Raw genomic sequence first — 25,801 nt, forward strand, 5'->3', positions numbered from 1 at the left:
AGAAAAAGATTTAAAAAAAGAGCAATACTATGAACAATCAAATGGCAATAAATACATGTCTAGCAACATTGAATCTAAAAAACTAAACAAACAATAACAGACACATAATCACGGATATGGAGAGCATTTAAGGGAGTAGGGGTGCTAGGTGGAGCAAGACAAAGGGTGAATGAAAACTGAGACAACCGTACCAGCATAACCAATAAAAATGTTTTAAAATACCATGTCTGACATCACAGAGATCCATGAAAAAATAAATAAATGTTATCATGAGCATAGTTCTACCAGAAAAAATCAATTTGAAGACTTCTCTACAAATAAAGTTAGTTTATGGTGGTGTTTTTTTTTTAAATCCTCACCCAAGGACATGTTTTTCATTGCTTCTACAGAAGCAACATCTATTGGTTGCCTCCAGCACACACCCACATGGGAGACAGAACCTGCAACCTTTTAGTTACAGGACGACACTCCAACTGAGCCCCACAAGCCAGGGCAGTTTACGGTGTTTAAAAGACATGATTTCAAAGTGGGATCTGCATGTCCCAGGTTTCTGATTCCTCACTATTTATTCTATACGCTCCTATGAGGTTTCTTATCTTTTACTTGTATACCCAGAGGCCACAGCAATTAGAAAAAGAACCAACTAGCAAGTTTTACCCTGCCCTTACACTACCTGACATTTTATATGTGTTTATTGCCTGCCCTCCTCATTAAACTATGACACTCAGGAGAGCAGTGCCTGTATATTTTTACAAATGAATCTACCCCCAGTATCTGCATCAGTGCCTAACCCATAGCAGGCACTTAATGAGTATACACACACATGTACATGAAAAACAACTATATTCTTCCCACAGATTCAAGCAACCACAATATACCCTGCTTGAATGTCACACATTTTACAGAACAAGTTTTAATTTTGACAGTGTCTCCTTCCCCTGAACCATGAAAAACACAACTACCTTTGGAAAGGTTGGAAGAGGCTCAGTGACTAGGTCCGAACTTGTAGAAACCATGTAAAGATACACCAGTCACTTCCACACACGAGAAACACAAATAGATGGATGCTCACCCCTCAATAAAGGCATATCCTCAGTACAAAACATGCCAAAAAGGGATGCCACAAGACTGCGACACAGAATGAAAAGTACCGCAGACACAAAAAACATTACAAAGGTGTGGCGATACAATACCTTAAAAACAAGAATCAGTTTGTGACCCTGATGTAATAAGGATTCCAGGGACCACTGACAATCTCCACTTACAAAGCAAAGCATGGAACAGACCCAAAGTATCAAATGCCCTGTAACAAAGAGAAACTGACATGGTAAGTCCTGAGCTGTTCTCCCAGCTGTCCCTTCCACATCAGTACCACGGTGCAGTCAGGCATTTCTTTCACTGAACCAGACTTTCATTACCCACATTGTCCACCATTTGTCACTAAAGCAGCTTACCTCCTGCCCTGTAGCTGCTTCCATATCAAGAAACAGATCAAGAAGAGATCGGACAAGACGAGCTGCTTTAGCCTTGCTGATGGAATTCAAGAAGGGTCGCACATACTTCAGGAGTCCTCCAAGCTCTGCATGAAGGCAATTCAGAAAGGAAAAAAGTAAACATTGATAATTAGGAACAAAATACTCATTTAAAAAATAACTCAAGATTATAAACTCAGTACCTATGTCACTGCAATCAGTCTAAATGAAACTTAGGAATTTAAAGCATTCTTGCAGGTAAGAGGAGCAAAAATAAACCAACATATTCCAAATCTGTACTATTCTATTCCCCACTCAAGCCTGGATTACTATGAGGGCCCTGGGAAAAGCCCAGTCTCTCTGTCTCATTTATCCATCTCAATGAAAGATAAACAACAAAGTACTCACATTCCCAAAGACAAGTTTTCTAGAACATAAAACATGCTGTGCCTCTGCCACCTTGGACAAAATCACTACCTTACAACCAACAAATTGGATCAGGCTATAGAAGTTATTTGTTTTTAATTTTTTTAAATTATTAGCATGAATTTTATTTTTTATCTTTATATTATGGCTTTAAGTGCAAATATAACTCATATGCACAATCACAAAAATCATACAACTTATATTATGTGACACAGATGTATTTTGTTCTTACCAGAACAGTGAAAATGCTGTACAAATTTCAACTATTTTATTTTTTAATTTTATTTTTAGAGAAAGGGGAAGAGAAGGAGAAAGAGTGGGAGAGAAACATCGACATGTGGTTGCCTCTCATATGTCCCCTACTGGGGACCTTGCCTGCAACCCAGGCATGTGCCCTGACTGGGAATTGAACCCGCGACACTTGGCTTCACAGGCCCATCCATGTTCAATCCACTGAGGTACACCAGCCAGGGCTATGTTTTTAACTTTTAAATAGACCTTAGCAGTTCTCCCTGAACAAAGTACTCCCCAGTTTAGCCTTTTAGCAGTATCAGTTCCTAGCTACTATTTTGAATAAACTTCTCACACGTAAGTTAGGGTGTTTTTTCCCTTTTAAAATTCCTCATTAATCTTCAAAGCCTAAGTCTTAAACTATAATCAGAAAAGGTGTCCAGCCCTGGCTATTTGGCTCAGAGGATTAAACACCAGCCTGAGAACCAAAGAGTCACCAGTTCAATTCCCAGTCAGGGCACATGTCTGTGTTGCAAGCCAGGTCCCCGGTTGGGGGCACATTCGAGGCAACTGATCGATGTATCTCTCACACACAGATGTTTCTCTCTCTTTATTCTTTCCTTCTCCTTTCTCTAAAAATAAAATCTTTAAAAAAGAAAAATAAAAAAAGGTGTCCAGGTCCTGGCCAGGTAGCTCAGTTGGTTGAAGCATCATCCAGATACACCAAGGTTGCAGGTTCAATTCCTGGTCAGGATACATACAAGCATCAACCAATGAATGCATAAATAAGCGAAACAAATCGATGTTTCTCTTTCTCTCTAATTAATACATTTAAAAATTTTTAGAAAGGTGTCCACCATAAAGGTTGTTCCCCGATGTGTAAGAAAAGAGAGTGTTTCTAAGAGTAATTCTAAGAAAACATCTTTAGAAATAAGTTTCTAAAAATAAGAGAATGCTTCAATTAACAAATAAGGAAGTACTTCTGGAATGTAGGTTAAAATTACTTTAGTGCCACTGCCTCTTTAATATTCTCCAAGTGTAAACTCACCCTCCTGAGAACTCTAATTCAGGGCAAGCAAACCTCACCCTCCTGAGGATGCTAATTCAGGGTCCTGAAATCTTCGTCTGCCTGAAAAGTCATAGGATGCATTGGACCAGTCAGGTACAAAAGGAACTTGATACAGAAAGAGAAGTTCATCTTTCTCTTCACTCCCCACTACTGACCTTTGATTCCCATCAAGATTCTTTTCTGCACTCACACTCCTGCTCTCAAGCCTCACTCATGCCACTCCCACCTGGAATTTCTTCCCTTCTCCTTGACCTAGGATTCTGAAATACCTTTTAGATCCAGCTAAAGTCCTTTTAAGTCTTCCATGCCAACTCCAGGCCATTCTGATTTCTTCCCCTCAAATTTGTTTTACACTAATGCAAATTTCAATGATATAAACCTAGCTTTTTAAAAGTAGTCTAGTGCAATGCCCCTTCTCCCACAGCATTACCTACTGCGCTTGAACAATTCTGAACAATCTCTAGTATCAAAAATGTTCAGAAAGCAGGCTATTCCAATGCTAATCAAACTAAATTCTTTTTTGAAACATGAGTTACATCCTCTTTCCACAAGGTTATAAATTTGAAGATAACTATCATTTATATCCCCCTAACTTTCCCTTCCTCCAAGCTAAACATCCTTAGCTATTTCAACTATTTCTCCCATGTACTGGTTTCCAGATTCCTTATCACCTTAGGTGCCCTCCTCCGAATAAACTCTTGTGTACAGAAGTACCACATGTGGTACCCAGAACTGAAAACGGTGCTCCAGGTCGGGTGTGACCAGTACAGTCACTGCTTTATTCTTTTAATCTCATCACCACATGTAACACAAAACAGCATGTTTTGTTCTTTCTAACAGTGCTCTGTTCAGAATGATTCCATGAAGGGTTGTTTTTTTTTTTTTAGACAGGTAATTCCCCATTTCTCTGTTTTGATAAGCATTTTAGGTATATAAATTATATTTACCACACCGAATTTAATCTTGCCAGATGTGGCAATAACTCTGAATCATAAATCTTTCTTATACTGAGTCATCCATAAAAATAAGCACACCTTCTGAAATCGTTTTAGCCATAATGCTGAATACTGACCAGTAAAAAACAAGGACAGATCCCTATGACATGTTGCTAGAGACTTTCCTTCAGGTTGACAAATCATCCATTTGTCATCATAAATGCATAACCTGTATCTGTCATTAATATTATAGCCAATGTTCAAATAACCTGCTTATATCAGATATGTAGTCTTAGTCATTCCCCTGACCTAGGAGTCGACCAACTTTTTCTCTGAAGGGCCAGAGTGTAAATATTTTCAGTTTTGGTTATAAGGTCACAGTAGCAAGTACTCAACTCAGCCACTGCAGTGCAAAGCAGTCAGAGACAATATGTAAATAAGTGGGTGTGACTATGTTCAACAAAACTGTATTTACAGAAACAGCTGTCTAGCCACTGTCTATGGAGCCCTGCATATCTACTAGTCTGATAAGGCTAATCGAAGAGAACTAAGGTTGAATTTGGAGGCACCTTTTCTTAGGAAGTCCACTGTTCTAAGTTATTAAAACCTACTTATTAAATAATCTGTCCCAGAACTTTACTGATGATTACCAGGTTAGTGTCTAGAATTATTTTTACTACCTTTTTGAAGGTGGAATAATGTTCACCCTTACTGTTCTCTTATCTCTCTCCATCCTCCCTGGTTTTTCTCAGAACAATAAGAGTGGCTCTATAAATATATCTGCTAGAACTATTCTTTTGATATTAAAAGACAGAAAATGTCAGAGCCTAGAGACTTGAACTTATTTTAAAGAGATTATCTGCTCTCACTTCTCTCACCTACCTTGGCTTTAATTCTTTCTGATGTTATTTCTATCTTTTTCTTTTTGAAAATCATTTTCCTTCCTGGACAAGGCAGAAGCAAAACATGAGCTAAACAGCCTGCCTTCTCTCTAGCACCTGCTACCATGGCAGTATTTTCTCCAAGCACTGAGTGTGTTATTCTTCTCACTCTAACAGAGAAATAAATGACCTCTTAGTTGCCAAAAGATTCAGTTCATTTTTTATTTTCACTTACTGCTGTTTCTTATTCATTCTTGGTTATATTTCATTTCTTTTCATTTTCACATATACTGAATATTTTTTAATTCCCATAGAATATATTAATTCCTTCCTACTAGCCTGAAGATTATTTGCAATTACATAACAAAAACTTCCCTTCTAGAATATGACAGAACCCTGGCCAGTGCAGCTCAGTGGATTGAGCACTGGCCTGCAAACCAAAGGGTCACCAGTTTGATTCCCAGTCAGGGCACATGCCTTGGGTTGCAGTCCAGGTCCCCAACAAGTGGTGCATGAGAGGCAACCGCACACTGATGTTTTTCTCCCTCACTTTCTTCCTCCCTTCCCCTCTCTAAAATAAATATACAAAACCTTTAAAAATAAATTAAAAAATAAAATATTTTTTAAAAAACCTCACAGAATTTAACATAATCATTTTAAGAGTCTCAGGCTATGAAATCTGCAGAGCCTAAACCTAGGTGTGATGTCTAATGATACATTATGCACTAGACATTGTCTTAGTCACTAAGTCCCAAAAGACTGCTCAGTCAGGGACCTTATCTTAAACTTCTTGAGTAGAGTACTTAGCACAGTGTTAGTCATATATTAAGTGCATAAAAACTGAAGATTAACAGAACAGACATATTTTCTGTTGTCAGAAATCCCCAAAGAAAACAACACAAACCTATCACTTATTAATAGGTGAACAAGATAAATGAACGTAAATAAGCCCCAGAACTTCCGTAGGGTTTCTAATGTATATACCTATATTCATTAAACCGTTTGTTGGAAAACAAGTTTTTAAAAGTTCATGATTCTCCTATTGAATTTCATTAGGTTTAGCAATACACTTCTAAACTTCTCAGGTGTGAATCACAAGGAAGGGAGAGCAAGGAATATGGAGAGTACAGCATAAAAAAAGAATTTTAAGCAAAACAGTAACATTTTTGGTACATTTTCTGAAGCACTGACTATACACTACATGCTGTTTCTGATTATCCATGCTACTGAAGGAAAAAAGAATTTGGATGTTTCAACAACAGAAAAATCTTAAATCACTTTATCTGGCCCTCTAATTCTTTCAAGAAAATTATTGTGTTTTGTATGGACTAATTATCAAAACTGTTTTCTAACTCGCAAGCTCCCATTCACTGAAAGGCAAAAAGAACCTGTAACTATGTTAAATAGGAGGGAAATCAGCCTGAAATAAAAAAATTTTAAAAACCACCACCCACCATTGATAATGTGTAAATGGTAACTATGGAAAGCAATAACCACTCATTATACCATGAGGCCACAAGCTCTGAGGCAGGACTCCATGGGTTCAAAACCTGGCTCTCTCATGTACTAGCCGATAGACCTTAAGCAAGACAGTAAACTGTTCTGTGCTTAGTTTCCTCAGGTGTAAATACACAATAGCACCTACCTTATCAAGTTGTTTCAAGGACTCATAAGCTGAACCATGTTTATGCTTAAAACAATAACTAGTTCATAGTACCCACTCAAAAACTATTTTTCTTATTATATTTTTAAAATTTAATAGAAAATCAGTTTTAAAATCAGTTTTCTATTAACTTAGCTTAATAGTTAATAAGTTAGCCAAATTAATTGGAAAAGATCTTAGTTGTTAAGTTCAAGAACTTTTGCTAACTTACACCTATCATTCTCTTGGATAACAACATAATTTGGGGGAAAGTTATTCATGAGGTCACTTACTACAGCTTAATCCAGTCTAATCAGATAAATCCTAAATTCACTTTAAAGTTGAAAAAAACATCCAGTTTTAAGTTTAAGCAGGCATCTCTCTAAATACTACCACCCACTTTACTGGTCAAAGGCCCTTCCTGGTCAACAAGACTCTCTCATTCGAAGGACACACCCATCATCATCTGGAGCTAGAAAGTCCATTACAAATAGAACGTTTGGGCAATGACATGCAAAGCCCTGGGTACCAATGCAAAAATCTTGGGAAGGCTCTTCCCATTTAATGTCTGACTCATCCTGTGTCAGGAAAAAAAGACGGCAAGTCACTTACTTGGATGCAAAGTCCCTAGTCATTTTCACATCGGGAGCCTAAAGTCACAACCCATCTTAAATAGATCAGAGCTGTTCAGTGAAATCACTAAACACTGCTGCTGCCCCTACAGAAAGGGAATACAGTAAAAATTCAAACCAGAAAGAAATCACAGATCATTATATCTAAGAAGAATAGGATTTTCCCACAGCTTCAGAACAAAACTCTTTCATGAAAGAACTGAGTTTGAAGAAGCTTAAAAAAAGAAGTTCAACAAGTTGGCAATAAAATGAAACTGTGTGAATACATTCCTGTGATCCTCAGCTCCAACAAAACACCGAAACTTCGCCCAGCATTTCAGGTAAAAGAGAAAGCAATCCATTTGTAGCATTTACCTGCAGCTTGTCCAGTCTTCGCCAGGAGAGACCCCAGTTCCAGGATGCTCTGCTCTTTGACCTGCACTGCCTCCTCATCATTCTCCTGAATGTCACGTTTCACTAGGAAAAGAAAATCAAACCCTCTTAAAATTCTGGCAAAAAAACATAAAGACTTAAGAAAATTTCACCCGCACAAAACCAATTCATCTCTTCGCTTTTAAATGTGCCTTTTCATTCTATCAATTAGAATTTCCCTTACCCACATAACACTGAGGTTTCTGTTACAGTCATTTGGTTAAAACAAAATTCAAACAAGTTCATACTCGTGGTGGAAGTCCCAGGCTAGGCATTGTTATGTGGAAATATTAAACATACCAGTGTATTTAACCTGCCACAAATTAAACTCAAATGACCAAGATACTAATGACTATAAAATAAAAAGTCTTTCAATAAACCTTAGGCCTGTGGAAAGCCTCAGCTGATGGGTGTACTAGGGATAAGCAAAATACATAGCATTCAGGAAAAACAACCCTATCAAAGCCCCAGTGTGATCCTTAGAAGGGATGGCTGCTTTACAATGGATTCGTGACCTGTTAAAATAACTTAGTGCTGTCTATTCCACTCTCAACTGTTAATAACCATTCTATATCAGGGACACTGAACACCCTCTCCAAATCTGTAGTGGTAATTTTAGTGATCATCACTAGTTATCACTTCTCTTACAAAGCATCATGACTTGACAAAAACCAAGACTCTGATACTCCATAATGGAATCTGGAAAAAGTAGGGCTGTCAACCTCATGACTCAAGTTTACTCTAATAGAGACCCTTACAGGGAACTCTCTCCTAGGACAGTGGGCAAGCAAGAAATACTCTATAACATTTACCATGATTCCTACTTCACAAAAGACAAAAATTCTAGGCACGAAAAAAAAATAAAATCTATGCTTCTCAAGTAGTTCTGAATGTCAGTATGTATTCACAATGGTTCTGTAATTGAAACTGACAAGTCAAGATCATAACTTCAACCTGTAACACCCTATATTTACCAACATCATCCATTAAGAGATGATCTGAACTCCCACCTCCTCGCTTCATCCAGTACACCCAAAGATAGACATCAAGATCTTGTCGCCCTTCCTTCATGAAAGTCAGGAGCACCAAATTTCAGAGTAAGTCAACACAAAGCCAACATCCTGGAGGTCCCAACACACGTGCGTTCTCATACTACTTGTTGATCCAAATCAAATCCTCTCAAGCTACGCTAAGATCACATTACTCCAGGTGCAGTAAAGAGCTAGCTCATGCCCCAACTGAACCCTCTTATGCTGGACATTAAAAGCTTTCTGTCATCAGAAATTTATTTCTATTCACACCTGAATCCAAGTAGAAATCTGTCGGATGAGAGTGGCTGGGGCTCCCACTTCACCTCTCCTGTTGGGCGCAAAGTGTAAGACAACTGCACCAGTTTTAAGGAATTTTTCTTAATTTGTCCCAGCTATGTGCAGCCGGCCGGTTCCAAAGAGTTCCATGGCTAAACTCCGCGGCTGACAACTAACTCCTGAACTGACTTTCAACCTTTACAGGGGAGGCCAGGACGATTAGTCACCTCCTCTAGCCCGGCGGTCTCACCCCGACGTCTTGCTCTTACACTCAATCTACACGGGGCAAAGGAACGTCTAGGCCACCTCCTCAAGCCAAATGCCAACCTGAAGTGTATGTCTCCTCGGCGTGTCCCACATTCAGAAAGAGCCCCCCCTCTTTTGTGCCGCCTTCCGCTGTGGGTCTGGGGAGAATTGGCAGCTCCCAGTCCCGTGGAAGGAAACTCCAGGAAAAAAACGAGCGCGAGCGCTCTCACCCGGAGCTGGCTGTGCTGATAACAACGGCGGGAAATGCCTGTCCTGAGCGGGTTTCGCCCAGACCCTTTAACTCGAGTTCGCAACAAGCACACCGGCCGGCACTACTCCGCTCACGCGGGCCAGAGTGGGAGACAAGGCTAGGGAGTGGTGTGGGGGCCCCGGCTCGGCCCGCTCTCCCACCCCACGCTGAGCCCACCGTGAGTCAGCAGCCAGCAAGTGGACACCGGGGTTGCCTCGGGGCTGCCCGCCGGGGTGGGACCCAGGGGGCTTCATGGAGGTCCGAGCGGCCTGTGCCCCCGGCCCGGCCCCCCTCACACACACAGTGAGTCAGCAGCAGCAGAGCCGGCTAGTCCGGCCCCGCTCCGCCGCCGCCGACCGACACAGGCCGAGCTGAGCCAGCAGGGTCGCGGAGGTGACGCAGCTACCTTTACCTATGGAGTGGAGGATGTCGATAGAGGCCTCCCGGTCAGTGCTGAGTAGAGACTGGGCTCTCTGAAACTCCACCACCGCCGCAGCCGCCATCTTACCGCTCTCACACCGTCCCCGGCCGCGGCCGCCGACGCCGGAAACACACTCCCGGAAGGCCCACCCTTGGTTGTCCCTCCCCCCCATAGTTTCCCCTCCTCCGCTCCCAGAGCATCACGGGAGTTGTAGTCTCTCAGCCTGTCGAGAGAGGTGAAGGGTTAGGATGAGAGTTGGGGATCCTCTTCGGTGGGCGGTAAACTGCCCAACACAATCCTAGCCGCCTGCCCGCGAGTAAAAGAGAAAGTGCCTAATAATAGGAACATAAGGATAATCCCCAGCCACCCCAAAAAAGGTCTCAACCCTGACTCCTCTCGATTGCACTTGACAAGAGCACCGGACTAAGCTTTCATTGAAAGCCATTTTGCTTTCTTTGTAGCTTCTACATTTAAATTTTTTAATGGATTTCTAGAGAAAAAGAGGAAGGGAGGGAGAGAAGCATCGATTTGGTTCCGTATGTGTGCATGCATTGGCTGATGCTTGTATGTGCCCTGACCTGTGGTGGAACCGCAACCCTGGCGTTTGGAAGACGCTCTAACCAACGGAGCTTACCCCGCCAGTGCCACAGCTTCTACGTTTAATCATTCCTTCAGGGCAATAAGCAATCTTATAAAGTGCTTGCATGTGGTTCGCGAAGAGTAGCGCCGTTCAAATGCGTTGAAGAGTCTAACAGTACTTCTGGGAGATACTTACACACTTTGCAGGCTAGAATCCTGCAGAATGCTGGCCAGTCTGCGATTAAACCCCCCCAGTGCTGGGGGAAGATGACGTTAGAAAGTGAATTATCATCAGTCCCCCATGCACTCAATAAATCCCACTAGGGGGTCACACAGAAGCCTAACAGCTACCCAAACCCCTCAGCTCAAAAAGGGAAAAACAGATTTTTCTTTCCGGTATCTTCAATTTTCTTCAACTAAAATCATAGCTAATCTGCAAGGTTTGACATCCTTTGTGACCACTGAGGGTTGAACTAAAAGAAAGTACTTAGCATGTACAGAGGCAGTTCAGTGTGGGAGAGATCTTACTCCAGGTGAAGGCAATCCAAAAATGGAATATGCTGTAAATATACTGTATTGTAAAGGGAACAGTATATTTCAAAAAGAACCAACATTGTGCTCTTCTATATCTAAGTTAAGCAACTTATAGCCCTGGCTGGTGTAGCTCAGTGGATTGAGCGCAGGCCTAAGAACCAGACAATTGATTCCCAGTCAGAGCACATGCCTGGGTTGCAGGCCAGTTCCCAGCGAGGGATGCATGAGAGGCAACCACACATTGATATTTCTCTCCCTCTCTCCTTCCCTTCCCCTCTAAAGGTAAATAAATAAAATCTTTAAAAAAAGAAAGTAATTTATAAATCTATCTCCTTTTAGCTTCCCAACAATGTTCCTGGATGCGTTCAAATAGAAACTGGATAACATCAAGTAGTTGTAAACAGGATTCATGACAGTGATGAGGAATTGGATGAAATGGCTTCTGAACTTCTCCTAACTCTGAGATTGTATGAATCTCAGTGTAAAACTGAGTCTTGCCCTGCTTAAAAAAAAAAAAAGAGTGGCTCAATGATTTGAGTGCAGGCCTGAGAACCAAAGGACTGCCAGTTCAATTCCCAGTCAGAGCACATGCCTGGGTTGCAGGCCAGATTCCCCGGTAGGGGATGCATGAGAGGTAACCACAGACTGATGTTTCTCTTCCTCTCTTTCTCCCTTCCTTCCCCTCTGTCTAAAAAGAAATAAATAAAATCTTTCTTTAAAAAAAGAAGCATTCCTTTCTCAAGTTGGTGTGCAGTTAATAATGTACCAGACTGTTAATAGGCAATGAAATTCCAAAGCTGAGAACAAGTGATAACTATCTCCACCTTCTAAAGAAGACCTACCAGTTGCATCCCCAAAGAACTTGCTAAAGAGTGACTAGGCCAGTTCTGTAACATTCATCCACTTGCAGCCTCCATCAGGGAGACATAAAAATGCAAAAGGAATTCAGTATAAGAAATCACAGGAGAGGACAGAATATTCACCTCCCTACAAAGAAGTAATACTACAGAAATACTACAGATCTTCCTCTCAACCTGGTGAGTCTTGCTGAACTTGTAAGCCCATCTCTGTGCAACCACCATGAGGAGAGTTTTGAGGTGAACCAGACATGTCTCTCCAGGAGTCTGCACATTTATGAAGATGGTTACCCACTTCTAGCCTGCAGGATTCTGAATTAGAGAAGCTAGTGGATACACCCCACAACAGGACAAAGAGAAAGGGGATCAAAGGGACAGCCTCCACTACCTGTGTTTGGCAGGGGCCATGTGGATGGTGCAAAGGTAGATTATCCCGAATTGTTTTGAAAGGACTTACCCAATAGGATCACCTGCCAGTAATAAGAAGCTGGAAGGATGGACTTCTGGAGGCAGTCACCGAAAGCAGGGGGCAGCAGGGTCTTGAGGTCAACTGGTGGAACTTCCCAAAAATCCATACATGCTCCCAACACAAGAAAATCAGCACCTGGGTCCCTGCCTCTGGTGGCAGTGGGCATGTAAAAGACTTTTAACTCTTTTCTTATGATCCCTCCTACTTCTCTGCCCTCCCCCAACTCACCCTATGCTGGAAGAGACCCAAACAAAGCAAAGTGAGAGAGGGAGGAGAAAGAAGAGGGAAAGAATAGGCAAAATTTTCAATGGCCTGAGAGTTAGAAAGGGGTGAGGTTTTAAATCAAATATAAAATAGAAGCTTTAATTTAGGCTACACTGGACTTTTTCCTTAATATTTTTTACTTTTTGAAAGCAGTTTTAGGTTCACAGCAAAACTGAGCAGAAAGTTAAGATAGACTGGATGTTTAATCACTACAGATGCCCTACAAGTTAGGGAATTTGCCTGAGATCATCCAGGGAAAGGGAAAGGGGATTCCCACAGAGAATGAATGAAGTTTGTATCCACATGAAGTCCTTCGACATACCTACTACAGTGCCCTCACTTGTTCGGTTTCCTAGATTCCTGGTTCCTCTATTTTCTTCACACTCTGTCAATACAGCAAATTATTACCTCTAGTTATTCTGAAAACGTTCCTGTTACTAGTTTCTCGTTATCTTCTCTTACACTGTTTAGGACTATTAATGGATGATTATTTTATATCCAGGGTCTGGCAGAAGTAAGGCCTGCTTGAGTGTGGTTGGTAGGGTAATAATGTGGGTGTAATAATTTATAGTTTTAATTCGAACATTTCACTTAAAATGTCATATGGTGTGCTTGAGTGTGATATTGTTGTGTTTCAGAATTATATGTGTATATTTTTGGAACAGAAGATTTTGTAGTAAAAAGGGGCTGTTATTTGTGCTGGACCCTGTATATGAACCCCTACTGTTCCTGCTGTTTGGAGTTACACAGAGTCCTCCTGGGAGATGCAACAGGCAGGTCTGGTTTGTTATACTAGTAACCCTTAAGTGTCCTTTTTATTCACACCAAGTCCAAAAGAGTGATCTCAAAACATAAGCTGTGCTTTTCCCCTAATCTTTCAAACTGTATCAACAAGCAGAAGAAGCAATACAAGGACCACAGGTTTGAAAGTGACACATTTGCTTTCAAATTCCAGGCCAACCACTGAGTAGCTGCTGATTTCAATGTGTTTTTGTTTTTGATCTTTGGGTTTCCGTCTAGAAAACAGGGATAATAAAACCTAGCTCCCGTGGTGGTTGTAAGATAACACAGGGACATGTTGAATAAATGTCGTTCTCTTTTTCTGCAGTATTTCATTACATAGTGCCGAGAAGTAACTTAATCGTAGGGACCACTAGCAGGTGCTCAGTAGACAGCTTTCATCAATTGCATTGGGAGATACCAGTGTTCCTAAACTTAAGTAACGCTGTACATGGAGGTCATTCTCAGGAGTGTGACATTCTCAATGTCACCCAAATCCTCCATCCAGCCTCCTGCAATTGTGCCATTCTTCTTTACTCCTGCTGAGCTGCTGCTTTCTCTGTATGGAGCCGATGTTCTGACCCCCCTTGTGAGGGTCTGGTCAGAATCCCCCTTACTGGGATCCACATAGCGTTGCATAATCTGGCCCCTGCCTACTTCTTCAACTTCAACTCTTAACACTTTACCCTTACTGGCTCTGCTCAATTGGCTCCTTCTTTTTTTCTTTTCAAATATAGTCCAGTTCTTTCCCACCTCAAAACCTTTGTATTCCCCGCTCATGTTTCAGCACAAAGATCATTTCTTTCCATACCATCTCATTAAAAGTAATCTCCTATGCCTTCAATCCAGAACACAGTCTGTGATTTTATTATTTCATTCTTTGAAGATCGTCTGCCTCCCCGAGGTTTTGGCTGGCACAAACCAGAAACATATAATAAATGTTTGCTGTGTGGTGAGTGCGAGGGTCTGTTTTGCCACAAGCTTCTGCTTCCCTAAAGATCCATGTCCTATGCTCTGTGACTCTATTCACCTAGCCATTGCTAATTGGATTGGCCACTGACCTTGGGTTTAATGGGTCTGGCTTGGGAAGATTACCTGGACCAGTTCAATTCTTCCCTCAAAAATTGGGGAATTAAGACACTAAGCCAGTTAGCCAAAGGAAATGAACTAAAAATCTGCCACTTGAAATGATGTAGCGCTAAGTTGACAGAGAGAAGACCCTGCTGCTGAGTGGGGAGGAGCAGAAATACCGTGGGAGGGAATCCAAACCCCTCCAGAGCAGGGCACTTCATTCCCAAGAACTTTCTACTCTCCAATCTTGCTCCCATGAGGCCCGCCCATTCCATAGTTCCCTTTCCAACTATTTTCCAGTCTTTCGTATTGTGTTTAGAAGACAATTTCTATGTGTTGTCATCATGTTTTTAATAGCTCCATAATGTCCTCTCTCTCTCTCTAATAAAGTGAGAGAAGGCAACACTATCTAGATTAAGTTTAGGTATCTTTGTCTTTACTTTTATGGATACATTCTAGTGATAGCTGATAATACTACTAGTTTTCCAATGAAGTCAGAGATATATTATTTTTAAACTGTCTTTGACTGAAAATGTCTTTATTTTGCTCTCATTCTTAATTGATAGTTCAAGCGGGTATAAAATCCTTACATTGACACTTATTTTTAAGATACAATATTACGGATGACTGTTTTCAGTCAAATTGAAGTTCCTTTGTAGGTAGTCTGACTTTTATCTCTGGTTAATCTTAATTTTTTTCCCTTGATTGATATTCGGAGAAAGAGGAAGGAAGACAGAGAGAGAAACATCAATTCATTGTCCCACTTTATTTATACATTCATTGGCTGCCTCCTGTGTGTGTCCTGACTGGAGGTCAAACTGTCCACCTCAGTGTATTGGCACAACACTCGGACCAAATAAGCTACCTGACCAGAGCTTTATGGTTAATTGTAATATCTTTTATAGCTTCTCTACAGCTTGCCAACAAAATATTTACCTTCTGATCAGGACTCACTGTGCTTCATGAATCTTTAGAATTCATACCTTCCATTAATCCTGAAAAATTCTCAACCATTAATTCCTCAAATATTGCCTCCACTATCTCTTCTCTCCTGAAAATTTTTTAAAAAAATATTTTAAAATATTTTTAAAGATTTTGTTTATTTATTTATTTATTTATTTTCAAAGCAAGGAGAAGGGAGAGAGGGCAAGAGACATCAATGAGTTGCCTCTCACAGGCCCCGACCTGGGGATCTAGCCTGCAACCCAGGCATGTGCCCTAACCTGGGATCAAACACGTGACCTTTCGGAACACCGGCTGGCACTCAACCCACTGAGCTACACCAACTAGGGCCCCTGGAAATTCTTTTTAGGTGTTAAATCAGATCTGCATTGTCCAATACAGTAGTCACTAGCCACATGTGGTTAATGAACACCTTAACTATATCTAACCCCAAATGAGCTGTGGTAAAAGTGCAAAACACACACAGGATTTTTTTAAAAGTGTGGGTGGGGGGTAGCCCTGGCTGGTGGACTGAGCACAGGGCTGCAAAGCAAAGGGTCCCTAGTTCTATTTCCAGTCAGGGCACATGCCTGGTTTGAAGGCCAGGTCCCTGGTGGGGGGAGTGGGAGAGGCAACCACACATTGATGTTTTTCTCCCTCTCTTTCTCCTTCCCTTTCCCTTTCTCTAAAAATAAATAAGTAAAATCTTTTTTTTAAAGAGTTTGGGGGGAAAGAATGTAAAATATCTCATAATTTTTATATTGATCATAGGTTGAAATAATATTTTGGATTAATTTAACCTGTTTTCGCTTTCTTTAATGTTGGTACTAGCAATTTTTTTAATGTTTTTTTATTTTATTTTCAGACAGTGGGGAAGGGAGGAAGAGAGAGAGAGAAACATTAATGTGTGGTTGCCTCATGTGCCCCACCCAATGGGGGGACCTGGCTTGCAACTCAGGCATGTGCCATGACTGGGAATTGAACCAGCGATCCTTCAGTTCACAGGCAGGCACTCAATCCACTGAGCCATACCAGCCAGGGCTGCATTGCTTTCTTGTCTGTGTTACTTCTTTTATTTTCGTAATCATTTCAACCAAAGTCTATAATTGATAGCTCATCATTATTTGATATTCTTAAGGGTCTAATCCTTCAGTCTGTTGTGTCTGCTGACTTTCCTTACTGGAGGATTTTCTCATGTGCTTGTAATTTTACATTGTGAGCTCATCTTCAGCAGGGTTTTATCTTGGTTATTCCTTGAAGACCTGGGTTGAGTTTGCTTCTGCCAGCCCATCCCTAACGTACTGTTTTGTGACTGAACTTTGTTAGTTTATAGATGTTAGGGAATTCTGAGAGTATAAAGATAATAACGGGTATAAAGAACAAAGGTGCCATGAAGATAAGGGATGTCCCGTAACTCATGTGCCACAAAGACCCTAACAAATAAAACAGGCAAATCATTCAAAGAAACAATTTTTTTCAACTTCTCTTTTATAAATGAAGAACTCAGTAACAGCTGGAAATAACAAACTACGTTCCAGGAAGAAAAAGAAACTGACCCAGAATGGCAGACACAGATCTCTGTCCTAGCTGAGCTGGCAAACATCAACGTTAAAGAATTCTTTGGGCAACCAGAAAGACCAGGTGAGAGCGAGGTTGGGTTCTGGCTTGTGTCAGACCTCCCTAAGGCAAGGTTCAATGCCAGAGGACAATGAAATATCACCATCGATGAGAGAGAGAGAGAGAGAGAGAAAGAGGAAAAAGAAGAAAGGGGAGGGGAGAGGAGAGGGGAGGGGAGGGGGAGGGGATGCGGGGAAGGGAGGGGAGGAGAGGGAGAATGTGGCCCAAGAACATTATGCCTGGTCAAGATATGTTTCAAATAGAGAAATGCAGATATTCTCAACATGAAAAAATCGGGAAATATAAAACAACATAAAAAAAAAGCAGGGAATAGCCCTGGCTGGTGTAGCTCAGTGGATTGAGCACGGGCCTGCGAACCAAAGGATCAAGGTTCAATTCCCAGTCAGGGCACATGTCTGGGTTGCAGGCCAGTTCCCAGCAGGGGCCAGTTCCCAGCAGGGGATGCACCAGAAGCAACCATACATTGATGTTTCTCTCCTTCTCTCCTTCCCGTCCCTTCTAAAGATAAATAAATAAAATTTTTTAAAAAAGCAGGGAATACAGGAGCTTTTCTAGGAAAAAAACAACTTGATAAAAGTCTAATTTAACAATGACTCCAAACAACAAACTCAATAACAGAAAACGCTGCAGAAAACGCTGCTGGCAGTGAGCAGTGATTCCATTTGACTATAGAACTTAAACTAAACAGGACCTAAAGTAAATAACCTTCAATAAATAATAATGGAACTATTGAAAACAAAAACAATGGAACAAGGAGAGAAAATGCAAAGTTTGTGTGTTAAATTTCATCTTTCCATAGTAAGATGTTAGGCAAACATATATGATTTCAATTATTTAGTGGTTTCCATATTCCTTTCATTAACTTTGAAGAGATAGTCTGGGAAAACGGGGTGCGATGCGATGTGATGGGTAAAGGTGAAGCGAGTAAGTTGCTACTTCAGCTGTCTCTTGGTTATTACTTTCCTGATACAGCTTTTTCTAGTTAATAATTATATTCTCTATGTTTCACACCTCTCTCTCTCTGTCTTAGAGGGGAGGGAGGGAGAAAAACATCAACTGGTTGCCCCTCATACATGCCCTGACTAGGGACAGAACCCGAAACCCAGGGCTGCATGTGTCTCTTATAAACACCCTATAGTTGGATTTTGGTAGATATGTCTGATTTTAATCCAAGCTGAATTTATAAAAATTAGCATATTTAGCCCATTTTATTTTGTGATAATTTATAAAATATTTTATTTATTTCGGGGTTTCTATTTAATAGTTTCTCCTTTTTATCTCCCCTTCACTTTCCTGTCATCCACTAAATCAAATATTTCATCTAATGATACCTAGTGTTAATCAATATCTATGTTCCCCTTGAAGAGACAGATCCAAAGACTCTTAGCATGTTTTCACTTCCTTTTGCCGAGTACTACACTGTTCCAATATACCTACCATATTTTTATGACTGGAATTATAGTTCATAGACAATCAGTTCCACTAATTTGCTATTTCCTCTTGTACCTCATTGTTTCCTTCCACTTTTACTTCTTTTTTTAATGTTTTTTGATTTTTTTTGAGAGAGAAACGTTGATTTATTGTTCCATTTTTTAATGCACTCATTGGTTGATTCTTGTATGTGTCCTGACTAGGGATCGAACCCACAATGTTGACACATCAGGAGATGCTCTAACCAAATAAGCTACTGGACCAGTGCTCATTTCTCTTCTTGTAGAACACAAATTCTATCACAGAAACTAAAAATGACATACTCCATACAGGTCTCCTTTGAAAATGCACCTACTAGGTTGGAGCTTTCCTAGGGTGAGGCAGATGTTTTCACCTCTGGATAAAACTGAAACTGTACTCTTGCCCCCCAAAAATCTAACTAAAATAACTAAAAGTAGTTATTTCGGAGTGAGTCTATGGGTAGCAAATTTTCTAAGATTTTGTGTGCCTCTATTTCTATCCCCTCCCCCCAAATTTACAGTAGTGATTTGGCTGGAATAGAATTCCTGGTTGCCCCATTTTTTTTGTTTGTTTGTTTCTCTGGTCCTCTTCCTTTATGACCTCTTTAAATTGCTTGTCTGACACAACCTTGGTATTTTTAGAGAGAGGGGAAGGGAGGGAGGAAGAGAGGGAGAGAAACATCAGTGTGTGGTTGCCCTTCATGTGCCCTACTGGGAACCTGGCCTGCAATCCAGGCATGTGTCCTGACTGGGAATCAAACCATGACCCTTTGATTCACAGGCTGGCGCTCAATCCACTGAGCCACACCAGACGGGGCCCCATTTCTATTTTTTTTTAAATAAAATTTTTTAGGATTTTATTTATCTTTGGAGAGGAAGGGAAGGAGAGGAGAGAAATATCAATGTATGGTTGCCTCTCATGCGTCCCCTGCTGGAAACTGGCCTGCAACCCAGGTATGTGCCCTGACTGGGAATCGAACCACAATCCTTTGATTCACAGGCCCGCACTCAATCCACTGAGCTACACCAGCCAGGGCCCCATTTCTATTTTTACAGCCCTGCACACAACCCTCTGTTACACCACATTTGACACTATGAAACCATTGTCTTTTTCTCCAATGCACTGTATGCTCCATGGGAACACGTGTTATTTTCTTAATTATTAACTATTGCAAACATACATAGTACATCCGCATACTCACCACCTGGCTCTAGTGTTTTGCCGTATTTGTCATATATCTTGAATAAAACATGCAGATACAATTGAAGCACTTTATTGCCCCCAAGAGGTAACTTGTACCCTAAATTTGGTATTTATTATTCCTGTGTAAGTCTTCATACTTTTGTTTTATATGTATATTTGTACATAAATACAACAGTGTTGCATGTTTTCCAACATTATTTAAATGCAGCTACTGTACATATCTTTATGAAACTTGCTTTTATGTTATTTTATATATATACATACTGATACATATGAATCTACTCAGTTCATTTTAATTGCTGTATTTTTCCGCATTTATCTATTCCAGGAAAAACAAGAAGCTTTACTGGAAAGGAAATGTGATCACATCCTACTCCTTGCCATTGGGTAATATTTACAATCATAAAAAAAAAAAAACTTGTCATTTTCAAATTTCAAAACCTATTGACAAAACACGTTTACACAACCAAATGTAAATATCCCAGACTTAACACTGCAAAAAGTATTAACGTCCAAAGTAGGAAGTAAAAAGGTGAAAAAAGAAACTAAGAGTAAAAAATATCTTCAATTTATTGTGAGGAACTGAGATATTGTCTTTAATGGAACAAGAAATAAAAATATAATGTACAGAGGTAACAAATGATAGAACGAGAAAGTGATATACATGTAAGTGATAAGTACTGTACTTTGCCATGTGTAAGGTGCCCTTTTGTGCCCAAATTTTTGAGGGAAAAGTAAGGATGCACATTACACATAGGGTGGTACCTAAAATACCTTCTATCTGTTCCTGTGCTTTGTAATGATTTGTTACATAAAATTTCTACCATAATGTTAAAAAATAAGTGCCAAAATTTCTTTATAATACAAAAAAACCCCAAGTACCTAAATATAAATAAATAATTAACTGGATAAAAAAACTAAAAAGGAAGGTATTTTTTCCTCAAAGTTTGGGCCAAAAACATAGATGTGGAAAAGAAAAAAACGTGAGGCATGTGGCTCAGTGGGTTGAGCGTGGGTCTGGGAACCAAAGGGTCCCTAGTTCGATTCCCAGTCAGGGCACATATCTGGGTTGGGGTCATGCAAGAGGCAACCATACACTGATGTTTCTTTCCCTTTTCCCCTCCCTTCTCCTCTCTCTAAAAATAAATAAATGAAATCTTAAAAAAACAAACAAACGTGGGTGTGCATTATACATGGCAAAATATGGCACATAAAGAGGGAAGCTGTGGTGGAAATGGTAAAGGTGAAATCCTTATCTAAGATAGTGGAAATCAATAGATGTTATAAACATTGACATAAGTCAATAATGGGAGGATGCTATTTAAATAAATGTACCAAGATGAAACCAAAAGGAATACTGTGTTTTTAAATTTTATTTATTTTTAGAGTAAGGGGAAGGGAGAGAAAAAGAAAGGGAAACATCAATGTGCAGTTGCCTCTTGCCACACCCCAGGCACGTGCATGTGCCCTGACTGGGAATCGAACCTGCAACCCTTTGGTTCACAATCCACTGAGCCACACCAAGCAAAGGAATACTGTTAAAATTAGTCCTTCCTTAAAACTATAACTGTGGATGAACTACTGCTTTTTTATTTGACCCACATTAGATTTTTTAAAGCAATATTGCAATACTTTAAACAAAAGATTTAATATTTATGTATTTATATTCTTATCCCTCATCCAAGGAAATGTACACTGATCTTAGAAAGGGGACAGAAAGAGACAAATCAGTTGCCTCCTGCACGTGCCACAAAGGAGTGAATCCTCAGCTTACGTATGTGCCCTGACCAGAGATCAAACCCACAACTTTTTTGGTGTACAGGATGATGCTCCCAGCAACTGAGCACATGGTCAGGGCAAAAATTTACTTTTTAGAAGAGAAATGGTATGAACTTTGTACAAATTTCCAGGAACCAGGTAAAAGATTATATGCTCTTAGTAATTATAAACTACTGGAATTAAATACTTCACCTTTTTGTCTCACCCACTATTTGCTAGCTTAAAAACAGGACTGTGTCCTGTTGGGTGTGACGCAGTGGACTGGGAGTCATCCCACGCACCTCAAATTTGCCTGTTTGATTCCTAGTTGGGGCACATGCCTTGGTTATGGGCCAGGTCCCTGGTCAGGGGCATGTACAAGGCAGCCAATCCATGTTCCTCTTCCTCTCTTTTTCCCTCCCTTCCCCTCTCTCTGAAAATAAATAAATACATAAAATCTTTAAAACAACAACAGGACTGAGGTATTCTTTGTTGATAGCCTGGCAGTTATTACAGCCCTTTTTTTCAGGGTAGATTTATTCCTTTTTATTGAAATTATTGGAATGACACTGGTTAAAAAATTATACAGGTCTCAGGTGCACAATTCTACAACACATCATCTGTACACAGTATTGTCAAATACCTGTCCATCAGCATATATCCCCCAACATCCTCCTCCACCTTCATCTATTACAGACTTTTTTTTTGCTGTAAGGAAAACACCAGAGAGGTGAACCTACTCACTATAACGAACATTTATTGCCCACATGTGCCAGGCACTATAAACCAGCGCTAGAATAACCTCTTTCCAACACCAGAATAAACTTAGTTACCTATTACTACTACTTCCAAGATGTGCCCTGTCGCACCCAAACATCTTCACTGCATTCTGAAGTTTTATTTTTGTGATCTCAATCAACTTGGGGCACTGCATTGCCAAAAACATCTTTCTAGGAACTGAAACACTGATGCTGAAAACAGATTCCTGTGTTCATTCTGACCTAAAATTGAAGCTAAATCATTATGGCCAATTACTGGTTCAACTGACCAGCTTTGTTCCCCTGATAACATGGCTAAACCACACTGACAGATCAGTCACCTCTCATCTCACATGAAACCTTTCTCTCTGGTACAATCTGGGTTCCTGGCATTAACAGTTGCTAGATAGACCCCCACTAACATCAGTTGCCACCCAAGTCCCACATCGGTAATCCACAGCAGCATTAGCCTGAAGGTATGTTTGGCTCATAGTGTTTTGCTTTAATTTTTAAAACAGAACTGCCTTTCTACCAAAAATGAAATGATTTCTAACTTCTCTAGCAAAATGAAAGCTGGCAACTCTGGCCAAACACACACATGGCATGAACTTTATTTAGAAGGGTCAAGTTCACCATTGGCAAGTCTCCATTGGCTTGTTTCCCTCGTTTCTATTACCTATCTGGTTCTTGCAGGTATTTTATTTTGGAATCCCTACTCTAGTTCTAAATCAGAGCTAATCTTTCACCATGCAGGACACAGGAGCTTTTTATTCAGTCAGACATCCCATAGGACAAGTTACTTCTCAAAAATCCTTTTCATCTTCCTAGAAAGACACAAATTACATTGTTTATCAGAACAGTCTTATTCAGGAGACCTTTGAAAATGGTTATTCTTTAACCAATAAGTACTTCCTAAATATCCTGCTCAAAAGAACAGCACACCTGAGTCAGATTTAAATTGCACGATGTTCAAATGAAAGCAGGTGCCTATCTAGACCCCTAGTCTGTTTTGATGACATCAATTAACCCACGACCAGCAAGCTATTAGTTGAATTCAGTAATTATTTCGTGCCTCTGTAAGTACCACTCAGCAGCACGCTAGGTTTTCAGAATGCAATCAACAAGACACCTCAGGCCTTCAAGGAGGCTGAAGCCCAGCATGAACAGGCGGCAATGAGGGGGCGGGTGCAATGAAAGCACACATGGAGGTCATCATGGAAGACCTCAGGGTGTGTAAGAAGAAATCACCTGTAAATCTTTTTTTAAGTGTGAGGAAGCAACAAAGTCAAACAGGAATGAGAGGGAGATATGGTGTTCAGGGAGAGAGAAGTGAGAGTTTGAGCTGAGTACCAAGGGCTATGGCAAGAAATGAAACTGGGAAGAGAAACAGGGACCAGACTATGAAAGGTCTCCTAAATGAAATAGGGAACTTAAGCCTAAGCATCGTCTTTCACTCCTACCCCTCCTGCCACTTCAGGTTTTATTACGAGGGAAAAGAGGAGTCATTATAAAATAATGAGAAACAGAAACTGAAGAAACACTGGAAGAAATCATCTAGACATCAACGAGAAGGCAGGAGCTGCTCTGTGAAAGACAGTATCAAAATTAGAAGACAAGCCAGGCTGGAAGATAATATGTGCAAAAGGATTATCTGATGAAAGACTTTGTAAACCCAAAACACACAAAGAACTCTTAAAACGGAACAAGAAAACAAATAAAAAAATTGGGCCAAAGGCCCTGGGCTGGTGTGGCTCAGTGGACTGAGCACCAGCCTGAAAACCAGAGAGTTTCCAGTTTGATTCCCATTCAGGGTACGTGCCCAGGTTACAAGCCAAGTCCCCAGTAGAGGGTGCACAAGAGACAACCACACACTGATGTTTCCCTCCTAAAAATAAAATCATTAAAAAAAATAAAATCTTTACAGAAAAAATTGGGCCAAAGGCTTTAACAGACATCTTACCAAAGGAAGCACAAACATATGAAAACATGCTCTACATTATCAGGGAAGTGCAAATTAAAACAATATGCTACTACAGTCCTACCAGAATGGCCAAAATCTGACAATGCTAAACCTTGGTAAAGATGCGTAAAACTCATTCACTGATGCAAAATGATGCACTTTGCGAAACAGCTTGGCAATTTCTTACAAAACTAAACATTTTCCCCATACAGTCCAGCAATTGCACTCCTTGGCACTTACTCAAAGGAGTTGAAAACTTTATGTTCACACAAAAACCTGGACATGGATGTTTAGAGCAGCTTTGTTCATAAGTACCAAAACCTGGAAACCACCAAGATGGCCTTTAATATGTGAATGGATAAACTGTAGTACATCCAATAAAACATTATTCAGTGCTAAAAAGAAATATTAAGCCATGAAAATACATGGAGGAAACTTAGACACATATTGCTAAATGAAAGAAGTCAATCTGAAAAGGCTAGATGCTGTGTGATTTTAACTATGACATTCTGAAAAAAGGTAATGCTATGGAGAAAATATAATCAGTGGTGGCCTGGGGTGAGAGTGGGAAGATGAGTAAGCTGAGCACAGAGGATTTTCAGGGCGGTGAACACACTCTGTATAGTGATGGATGTCATAATACTTTTATCCAAACCCATAGAACTTTCACCACCAAGAATGAATCCTAAGATAATTTAGGGACTTTGGATGATTGAGGTATTGGTGTAGGCTCACCTTTGGTTTCAAAATTCAGGTGATGTTGACAATGAGAGACTATGCATCAGAGAGCAGAGAATATATAAAAAATCCCTGAAACGTCCTCTTAATTTCATAAAACTGCTCTCAAAAAATAAGTGGTGCCCTGGCCAGCGTGGCTCAGGTGGTTGAGCGCTGGCCTGCAAACTGAAAGGTTCCACCCCCACTTATGGGCCAGATTTCCGGTTGGGGGTATGTGAGGGGCAACCGTTCAGTATTTCTCTTAGGTGAGATCATCTCACATCATCTCACGTTGATGTTTCTCTCCCTTCCTTCACTCCCTCACCTTTCCCTTAAAAAAAAAAAAAACCCACAAAATCAAGGGCCCTGGCTGGTGTAACTCAGTGGATTGAGAACGGACTGAGATCAAAAGGTCACCAGTTTGATTCCCAGTCAGGGCACATGCCTGGGTTGCTGGACAGGTCCCCAGTGGGGACCACGAGTGTCAACCACACATTGACCTTTCTTTTTTTCCCTCCCTCCCCTTCACTCTAAAGATAAATCTTTTTTTTTAATGTAGGCTTTTATTCTTTATTTTTACAAATATTTATCTTTAGAGGGGAAGGAGAGAGGGAGAGAAACATCAATGTATGGTTGCCTCTAGTACGTCCCCTGCTGAGAACTGGCCTGCAGGGAACTTGCTTGCAACCCAGGCATGTGCCCTGACTGGGAATTGAACTGCGATCCTCTGGTTCGCAGACCTGTGTTCAATCCACTGAGCTACACCAGCCAGGGCTAAAGATAAATCTTTTTTAAAAAAGGGAGTACTGCCCTGGCTGGTGTAGCTCAGTGGATTGAGTGCGGGCTTGTGAACCAGACAATCACAGTTCGATTCCCAGTCAGGGCACATGCCTGGG

General features: G+C 40.6%; 1 protein-coding gene across 1 annotated transcript in view; it reads right to left on the reverse strand.

Annotated features, from left to right (window-relative positions):
* The window catches only part of PSMD11 (proteasome 26S subunit, non-ATPase 11), a 36,040-nt gene extending 25,987 nt beyond the window's left edge, over nt 1–10,053 (reverse strand). Inside the window, exons 1-3 of the mRNA XM_037143318.2 lie at nt 9,915–10,053; nt 7,643–7,744; nt 1,455–1,579 (exon numbers count right to left, since the gene is read on the reverse strand). Coding sequence (XP_036999213.2) covers nt 1,455–1,579; nt 7,643–7,744; nt 9,915–10,005 — 318 coding nt within the window. The 5' untranslated portion in view covers nt 10,006–10,053. The remainder of the gene's footprint in view (nt 1–1,454; nt 1,580–7,642; nt 7,745–9,914) is intronic.
* Nucleotides 10,054–25,801: the final 15,748 nt, after the last annotated feature.

This window comes from Artibeus jamaicensis, unplaced genomic scaffold (genome assembly GCF_021234435.1).
Source record: "Artibeus jamaicensis isolate MK-2021 breed Jamaican fruit bat unplaced genomic scaffold, CSHL_Jam_final contig_1998, whole genome shotgun sequence".
NCBI lineage: Eukaryota > Metazoa > Chordata > Mammalia > Chiroptera > Phyllostomidae > Artibeus > Artibeus jamaicensis.